This window comes from Acanthisitta chloris, unplaced genomic scaffold, assembly GCF_000695815.1.
Source record: "Acanthisitta chloris isolate BGI_N310 unplaced genomic scaffold, ASM69581v1 scaffold4095, whole genome shotgun sequence".
NCBI classification, from domain to species: Eukaryota; Metazoa; Chordata; class Aves; order Passeriformes; family Acanthisittidae; genus Acanthisitta; species Acanthisitta chloris.
The window spans coordinates 85,930-95,925 of record NW_008672010.1 but is presented as its reverse complement, the minus strand read 5'-3'; the positions used below and the strand labels follow the sequence as shown (position 1 = coordinate 95,925).

The 9,996-nt window shown below is 42.0% G+C and overlaps 1 protein-coding gene across 1 annotated transcript in view; it reads left to right on the top strand.

Annotated features, from left to right (window-relative positions):
• Positions 1-9,366, top strand: part of LOC103801894 (monocarboxylate transporter 2-like) — a 24,870-nt gene extending 15,504 nt beyond the window's left edge. The window contains exons 2-4 of the mRNA XM_009074330.1: positions 7-150; positions 5,442-6,317; positions 9,071-9,366. Coding sequence (XP_009072578.1) covers positions 7-150; positions 5,442-6,317; positions 9,071-9,366 — 1,316 coding nt within the window. The remainder of the gene's footprint in view (positions 1-6; positions 151-5,441; positions 6,318-9,070) is intronic.
• The last annotated feature ends 630 nt before the right edge of the window (positions 9,367-9,996 follow it).

Genomic DNA, 9,996 nt, shown 5'->3' with positions numbered 1-9,996 from the left:
CCCCAGGTCCCATCAGCAGTATTTTGGTGAACCGCTATGGCAGCCGCCCCGTGGTTATGTTTGGAGGCCTCTTGTGTGGTGTTGGGATGATCTCAGCTGCCTTCTGCACCAGCATCTTGCAGCTTTACATCTGTGTGGGCTTCATTACAGGTAAGGACAAAGCATCTCCTTTCCCTCCATGCTTCAGGTTCACTTCTGATGGCTTGGGGTGACCACACATGGGCAACTCAGCCAAATGGGAAGCTGGTGAGATAAAAAGCTGATGGGACAAGAGCCCTCCTTATTAACTGCTCCAGGTGAACGTGAGCAAAGAGCATGTGCCCTGCTCAGCGCTGTGCTCCTGCCTGAACATCATGTGCAGCATCTCAGCAGGGCTGTGCTCTCTGCAGCTGAGTGCTCTGGGCCGGGGGGATGCTGAGGTTGGCCATCTGTGCCCTCAGCCTGAAGCAAATGCAGGTTGACTGTGCTCTGCCCCAGGCAAGACAAGTCCTTCTAGATACAAGTGTGACTATAAAGAAAGCACCCATGCTCCTATATCATCATGTGTTATCTTCCCTCATAGAGATATATGACATGAGATTTTTAGGGGTTTGCTTTAGCTTACTTGCCCTTTGCCAGCTTGTGAGGTGAGGAGGTCCTTTATCTGAAAATAATAACTGCTGGATTTGATTGAAAATAGACAACATTGTGAAAAAAACCCCCAACTTTATTTCCTTATCAAAGTTACAATTTGAATGGTCTCTATTGAAATGGGAATTTCCATATTGGGAACCTAAACAGGGGAAGACATAGGCTCAGTCCAGCACTTTAAAGCCTGCAGCTGCTGGGTTATTGCTTTTAAAGGTAGATGGATTAGAGTTCTCCACCTCTAATGCTTAATTGAAAGCATTTTTGTTTTATTATTTTGGCTAAGGTACAGCCAATGTTTCTTCCAGTGCAGCCAGGATGTCTGCCTGAAAACATGACACAATGAGTTCAAAATTGGCTTTTGAGGTTGCAAGGTGTATGTTTTAATGAATGTTCCCAATCTCTCTGCAGCCACATTAAGTGGTGCTGCTTTCTGAATGTGAAAAGTGTGAGCTCAACATTTAAAAATCAATAAACCCAGCCACTAGCAAAGTAAATTGGGACAGAAAGTTTGTCACCCTGTTCTTCTATACCAATATTGCTTTATTAAATCTGCAAAGTAGTGAATAAATCCCCAGGTAGGATTCCCTCTCTTAAACCGTACTCTTCTTAAGGAGCGAATCTGCAAAGTAGTGAATAAATCCCCAAGTAGGATTCCCTCTCTTAAACCTTACTCTTCCTAAGGAGCATCACTGTAATTAGATGAAACTGGTTTATTACAGAATAAATAGATCTTTCAGATTCCTTGAAAGAGATTCCAGAAACAGAAAATTGAGAAATAAAAATAACCAATGTCTCCCAATATTTATCAATGTGAGATTGCATCATTCCCTGCTAAACAAATGTCCTCTAGTGACAGGACAAGGGGGAATGGCTTTAAACTGAAAAGAGGGCAGACTTACATCAGATATTAGGAATAATTTCTTCCCTGTTAAGGTGGTGAGGCACTGGCACAGGTTGCCCAGAGGAGTTGTAGATACTCCATCCCTGGAAGTGTTCCAGGCCAGGTTGGATGGAGCTTGGAGCAACCTGGTCTAGTGGAAGATATCCATGCCCATGGTAGGGCAGGTGGGAACTAGATGATATTTAAGGTCCCATTCTGTGGCTCTAAGTTGACTAACACTGGATTAGCACACAGAAACCATAAATCCTTTGCTAAAAGTGTGTGCATTTTGGTGAGCAGAGAGGCTTGTGCGAGAAATAGGAAGGCACCAGCTTCTATTTTCAAAGGTATTTGTCTAAAAACACCAGGAAGGAGTTTTGTGTCTAATCCCAATGGACCTAGGATTGATGAAGACCTTGTTCTTTTTCAGTCCCTGAATATCTTGGCAAATCTGGTCCACCGCCCACCCCAGAGAGCTGATAGTCCACACTGTGCTCAATGCACACACATAACCCTCCTGCCAGCCCTAAGGTACAAAGGCAAATCACCTCCACATCTTCTTGTATTTAATGCTCTGTTGTTTCCTCAGAGCAAAGCACATTTTTTTGTTGTCTACATCTTTTCCTCCTGCTTGCTGAACAAGGGCAGCTGTATGGATGAAGTCTTGGCTAATAACCCATCATTTCCAGGCACGGTGTGTGTGCTGGGGAAGGAATATTAATTTGACAGAGAAAGGAAGATGCCTGTAGCCTGCTAACGTGCTTGATGCCTCTAATTACACTTGAAGTGTTTTTGCTGGTCAGGCCTAACACGGAAGCATTCAAGGGCAATTATGAAGCTGCCTGCTCATCACATGTCTGTGGCAGTGTTACTGCACCAGGAGAGAGACTGTGGTAAAGGCAATTAGCAACCTGTAAACATCTCCCTCTTTCTAGCCTCCTTCCTACTAGCCTGGAAAGGAAACAGGTTGGTGTAAAAGATTGTGTTTGTGTAATTCGCAGGGATGGAGATAAAACCAAGGTAGTTGGTGCTAGGAGGTCTCTGCTACAGTCCTGTGCCTTTGGCATATTAATAGAAATCTCTTCAGAGGAGCAGGGCAGGAAGTATCTGTTTGCAGTGGAGGGATTAGACACGGCAATCTCAATTGCTTTCTTGATTATGTCTGGTCCCATTTGCATGCAGAGCAGGAACCAGGCTCTGCTGTTGGAGGCAGCTCTGTCCTTGATGGCCCTGAGCTGAGGGCTGCACGAGGTGCTTTGCATACACTCTAAACCCCCACAGTCACTTCCCATTTGTTTCCATACAGTGCTTAGAAAAAGAAATGGGGTTTGCAAGCTGTCGACCTGGACCCATGCCAGGCTGGATGCATTAAATAGGTGTTTTGACATGCAACCTCTTCTTCAAGGCTGAGGTACAAACAGCAAATTTCAAAGCTAAATACAAGGCAGTAATGACTGGTCGAAGTTTAGTTCAATGTGTACCAATTAGACCACCATGATATAAAATGGGATGTTGGGTGAGGCGTGTTGAGAAATGAGAGTAGAGTGTAAATACTGAAAATACCTGGTCAGAGCTTCCCTTGCTAGTAAAGTAAGAACTAGATCAATAGCCACACAGCTGACTCCTGTAGCACCACTTATTTCCTTCTAATATGAGGGAGATGTATTTAATCCAGGGAAGGACATTCTTTCTGGCACAGGTTTGCTTCTGTTCATGCAATACCACCGACAGACCTCTCTGTCATATCCCAGGGGAGAAAATGTGGTTATTGAGTAACAATTTCAGCGATGGAAAAGCTGCTGTAGTTTCTGAAAACTGCAATAAACTGAATGTAAATATTTCCTACTAAAGTCAGCCAAAAGCTTAAAGTAAATTGAAATTCCAGTTATTCAATTTGAAACTCTCCAGATTTAATTAATGGGAAGAGCATGAGGTAATATTAAATTAGATTTGTCTGACTGGCAAATTAATGTTCACATACTAAAAAATTGGAGTTGATTATTGTTTAAGTGGATAGCTGGCATCCATTCTGATTTTCCTTCTCTGGAAGGCATGTGGTGTGTCCCTACCAAAAATGAAGCTGTTGAAATGATGCCCTTACCAACCAGCCTGGGAAATGGGGAGTTAAAGCAATCTCTCACCTACTGTGCTGCTTCTTCTCGGGTGAAAGAAGATGTATTCCTATATCTAAGCACTGTTGAATGTGTTCTCTAACCATGGCTGTGTTTTGTCTCTGTGGTACTCAGGTCAGCCTGAATTTGGCCCCAAATGCATTATGAGCAGCTTGTACTTCCCAAAGATGTCTCCTACCAAATGTATGGACTATCTAGAGAAGTTCATGTTGGGAGTGTGTCTCGTATCAAGATGAATTTTAATGTTATTTTTAATGTTGCAAACTTCCAAGTAATTAAAAAGAGAATTTTAGTTGGCAAAAATCATAATTTTGTAGAACTATTCAAACTGAAGCTATCCAATATCAGCTGAATTCTGCTGCATCAGTTGGATTCTATGCTACAAGCGACTAATGATAGTGTTCCTTAATTAATTTTGAGAACCTTGACCTTTCTAAATTCTCTTCTGTAAAGCAATATGCCTAATTATGTACTGCACAGTTAAACAAACTAATTATATAGACTAATGAACAAGAAAAAATCTGCATGACCCTATTTTTAGGATTCATGTTCTCTGATATAATCACTTCAAGGATTACATTTCTGCTTTGTTCTAACGTGGCTCATTCTTCCCTGGATGACAGAGTGGGAAATATGTGGCATGATTTTTAAATGTCATTTTGATGGAGCTCTGAAAATTTAACTTTTTAAGGAAATACTGAAATGTCTGAAGGGATTATTGGTGTTTGATTATTGATGTTGGATGTCAGGAAGAATTGTTGGACATCAGGAAGAATCTTCTCACTGAAAGGGTGGTTAAGCATTGTAAGGGGCTGCACAGGGAGGTAGTGGATTCACCATTCTTGGAAGTGTTCAAGAAACAACTAGACATGGCATGTAGTGCTCTGGTCTAGTTGGCAATGTGGAGATTGTAGTGCTCTGGTCTAGTTGACAATGTGGAGATTGGTCAAAAGTTGAACTCAATGGTCTTGGAGGTCTTTTCCAACCTTAATGATTCTGTGATTTTATGATTCTATGTGCTAGTGCTCTCAAACAGAACCAAAGAAAACTGAGACTATCACAGCATTTTGTACCTCTGCCTTCAGATTCCACCTGTGCAAGAGAATCCAGTTAACTGAATTAGCCATGCAGATTTATAATAGCATTTATATATCTAAGTGCAATAAAAATACATTTTAATTAAAAGAAACACTCTAGGGTCCTGTGTAATTAGCATCCTCAGTAGCTGTTTTGCTGTGTACTTGCAGACCTCTTAATCTTTTGCATCAGACCTGAATTGTTCATACCACCAAATTAGTCATGGCTGAGAAGGGTGATGTTATTTTCTGTGCAGGTCTGGCAGCAGTGTTGGGCACCCATGGCCCATGGAAGGGGAGGCCAGCCCCAGAAGGAAGTGGTTGGCACTGTCCAAGCCAGAACAACCTTCCCCCAAACTGGGAATTGTAATTTTTTTTTAATAGATCCATCCTCTCCCCCAGCAAGACTTCTGTGTCTGGGCAGAGCCCACCAGCATTCATTGAGGGAATATTTTCATTTTATTCTGAAGCAAACTCTGCATGCTGAGTTTGCCACCCAGAATATTTGCAGTGCCAAAGGAAGGGGTGTTCTCTGAATGAAAGGGTCTTTCTGGGGTCTGGTTACCCAAATGTGGCAGCTCAGGGATACCTTGAGCAAAGTTTGTGTCCAGATTATCGTGCTGAAGAGTTACCAGTGGACCAATTGCCCAGGAATTTCCTTAAACAATGAGCTGAGGAGAAATGAGTCTAAATCTTCCTTTGTTTCTCTCAACTGTTTTCCAGGATTTGGCCTTGCTCTCAACCTCCAGCCATCAGTGATAATCATAGGGAAATACTTTTTGAAGAGAAGACCCATCGCGAATGGCCTTGCTATGGCAGGGAGCCCCGTGATGCTGTGCACCCTGGCACCTCTCAACCAGTTCCTTTTTGACAATTTTGGCTGGAGGGGCAGCTTTTTAATTCTTGGGGCAATTTTACTACATTGCTGTGTGGCAGGAGCTCTCTTCAGACCCATCGGGGCAGCCACAGCATCAGTGAAAACACAGGTGACTGAGGAAGGGAAGGATGTTCTGAAAGGAAAGATCACTGAAGATGCTATGGAAATGAGTAGTCCCACAGATGTTCCTGTGAAAAACAAAACAGAAGAGGAAAGAGGAAAGGACTGTTGTGAAAAAATCAACCAGTACCTTGATTTTTCCCTCTTTAAGCACAGAGGGTTCTTGATTTACCTGATTGGAAATGTGCTCATGTTCCTGGGTTTTTTTGCTCCCATTGTTTTTCTGGCACCCTATGCAAAGCACACAGGCATCGATGAATATTCAGCTGCTTTCCTCCTGTCCATCCTTGCTATCGTGGATATGGTTGCTCGACCCACCACTGGCATCATTGCAAACAGCAAGTGGGTGAGGCCACGGATTCAATACTTCTTCAGCTTTGCCATTGCTTTCAATGGCACCTGCCACCTTCTGTGCCCACTGGCTTCCAGCTACATGGGGCTTGTTGTCTACTCTGGCTTTTATGGCTTGGCCTTTGGTATGGTTTGTGCCATGCTCTTCGAAACGCTGATGGACCTGGTGGGAGCTGCTCGCTTCACAAGTGCTGTTGGCCTGGTCACCATTGCAGAATGCTGCACAATACTGCTGGGCCCACCTATTGGAGGTGAGTGTATTTTCCTCATCTGCTTGCACTAGGTTATCACTTAGATTTAGACTCTTGCTAGCACAGTTTGTGGGAAATCATTCTAGGTGTGTTTCCCTGCTTCAACCCACCATTTTCCCACCAGTAACTGGACAGGGAAGGCAGATCTTTGATATTTCCTCCAGCATTTCCTCTTTGTTCCTTTCTGTGTACTCCTCCAGTTGAAGTCAAGTTTGGAGTGTGATCTTTTAATCCCTGATCCCTTCAAACACTTGAACTGAACTTGCAGAGCAGGACTTTCTACAACATCCAGAACTTCACACTTCAGACAGCTCCTCATGGAGATGCCTCCTGTTGCAAAAGCCTGGAGTCCACCCCAGTTTAAGCACTGTAAAATACAACAGTTTTATGAAATCCTCTTGTCGACTCAAACCTAAGCCTAGTTGTTTGTCGACTGGGCTCTGAGTAATTCCACTTATGGATTTCAGTCATCTTAGTGCAGCTGGTAGATTTAAAATGAAAAAAAAGTTTTATTTTGGATGGAATAGTTTGAAATATCAAAAGGCAAAGACCTTCAGAGGTCCATGAAGACAATATTGAACCTCCTAGCAGGACTTACAGTCATATGAAGATAAGTGGGAGGAGCAGTGATCACCTGTGAGCCTTAACATTCCCTCTATAGCATGTGCTGCAAGAAACACATATCATATTTGAATCTGGCATTTGGCTCAAGTACAGTCTTTATGAAATCCAATTTGGCTATGAATTAAATGGATATATAGGTGACATCCTCTCAGTGCACAGGTACCATCCTGCCTATGTGCCCTGTCCTGCAATTTGCATTTTACCTGTATGTAAGCCTGAAGAACTAGTTTGGAAACTGGTCACCTTTAAGAATGAAAAATGTTTGACTAGGTTGTGTGTGCTGTGTTTATCTGGATGTATAGGAGTTAAGCTCTGCTAAGTTTTTTGACATAACAGTATCATAATAAATGTAAAGAATGCACAGAAAGAAAGAAGTTTGAACCCATTTCCTGGATTCAAAACTGAGATCTGGGTAATACTCCATATGACACATCTTGCAGAGCCATTTAATTCTTCATATTACCATGTGGCTCATGCAGTGTGACAGAAGCAGCTGTATCCTCTTGCTGCCTTAGAGATTCATTATTTAATTAATGACAAACAAAAGAAAATATAATTTTAAAATGACCCTTTTCTGAATTATATAATTTTCTGTGTGGATGATTAAGTTAATGACCAGAGACTGCTAATGAGGCTAAAACAGTTCTATGTAATAATCAGTGATATTAGTTTTGTAGGATTTTCCCCACCATTTTAATAAGCAGCAAATTTATTGGTTCTTTGGCATTTTAATAACCTACTGCAGGGTTCTGCTTTAATGAACTAAGTAAATTGTTCCCAGTGTGTTTTATGACTTTATCTTATTCTCAAAGGAAAAGAGACAAGACTATCCTACTGTTGAATTTTCCAATACTCTACTCATTAAAACTCTCATTGAAACCTATTTAGGAGACCTCTAGGTCATCCTGATGAGCAGAAAAGGAAAAATTGTTGCAATTAGCACTTGGTTGATGTTTTACCAGTAACATGAAAAACACAGTACATTGAAAATGGTGTATCAAGAGAGCTAGGGATGATTTGGGAAAAAACATTGACCAAAACCAGTTAAAATTTATTATTTTTGTGATCAAGAAATCTATTTGTTGACCATGAAATCCCTTGTTAGTGTAATGTGGTGGGATAATTAATCATCAGCTTTTCAACATTAGGGGTCAATTGGTAAGTAATTACAGGTCCCTCTTTTTAAGGAGGAGGATGGGTTCCAAGAAGTCAGAGAGCTAATGGATGATGGGCCAGTTTCAAGGCGGACTGTGTGTAGTTTGAAGGCCAGGATAGGAGTAGGTCTTTAATTAGGATTTGGGATGTTAAGAACAGTCTGTGTTGCAGCAGTAAATGGGAATTAATGCTCAGGATCATAATCCCAATAAGATTTGCATTACATTTTGACATAATGGAGAACAGTGACATTTCAATTAAGCTGTCTCCCTTCAATTACTCTGTAACTCCGTAGCACAGGCATTAACCTTTGAGAAGAACCTGTCACATTTGTCTTGGCATTGAAATTATCTGACATTGACAGCATCATCTTTGCTTTCCCCCTGGAACTAATGTTTTTCAGTTCCATGCTGTGCCCTTTCATCTTTAGATCATGAGTATAAATGCAGAAAGGGCAGCTGTGACCAAAAGCTGAGTCCTCTCTAATGCTGGTGAGTGACCCATGGTGGAATAAATCAGAGGGTCTTTGTCAAGAGTCTGGGACAAAACCCAGTGGGCAAGTGCCATCTCAGGAAGGTCTTGGTGAAAGTTTCCACTCCTATTGGCAGCTTGAGGACTGCCAAGTCAAATGGACATCTTTGTAGTTGATCATTGGAGTCAACGTGGTCAGAGGATTAGTTTCTGCATGGAAAAAACTAGGAGTTCCTGAAAACTCCAGACATTGCAGTGCAAATTGTGTCCCCTTCTACTTAACTGTGCAAATTATTGGTAGCATTACCTCTACCAATGTCAAATACCCACAGTGGAACACATGTGAAGTATCTGCAGGTTCAGGGTGTTTGTGGAAGAGATCAAAGTCCAGAGAATATCTTATCCTAAAGCCATGAGGATGTTCGTTTATACTTAGGATCTGAAAACACAATATCCTTGCCTGCATCTCTAATTTTTTTTTTCTTTAAATATATATTTTACAGGAATTCTTATTGACACCTTTGGGGACTATAAATATATGTTCATTAAATGTGGAGCTGTGATGGTCCTGGCAGGAACTTTCCTGTTCGTCATGAATTATTATAATTATCGTATGCTTGCCAAGGAGGAGAAGGAAAGAAAGGCAAAAGAAGAGGATCCTAAATCTGTAAGGACAGAAAATGAAAGCAGAAATAATAACTGGAACAAAGACACTGCACAGGATGGGCCTGAGCTGGAACCTTTGAAGGAGGAACAAGAAGAAATAAAGAAGGAAATGAATGGCACAAATGAAGTTTAAACCTGTTCTCATAGACTGAACTGAAAATGACTTCTGGGTTGCTTAGGTGAGCACCAGCTGTGAAATCACACTAGGATTTTTAAATTTTGCTCTATGCTCTGCCATGTGCATTCTCTTCTTTGTTGCAGGAGAAGACTAGAACAGAAACAAGCCTCATTTCTTATGAAGTGCTGGGACACTGTGCAGAATCCCTATTTGCATACCAAAGGTCCTGCAATAATTTTCTTCAGCTATTTCCCATTTCCCAGAGGGGCTGAGTTGGGGTGCAGCTGCCACCCTGCTGTTACTCCCTGTACTTCAGAGTCTCTGCAGGGCACTTCAAGTGGCTTTGCTTTGGGTGCTGTGGTGACTCTCACTGCAGTGTCAGAATTATCCCAGGGATTTGGTGCTGCCTTCCACTGGCAGCTGCACTGTGGCTTGCACCTCTGTCTCATGGAAATGTAAAATAGACCTTACACTCATCACAAATACAACATGAAATATCTGTCTGCACAGAACAAGGGCAATACATGACTGCCCATGTCTCCTCCATCCTTGTGGTTGGAGTGTGCTCAAGAGGAACTTGGGGTGGCTCATCATGGCTTGTCCAGGGACTTTCTCAGGGACATTTGCATTCAGCAAAGTGCCTTG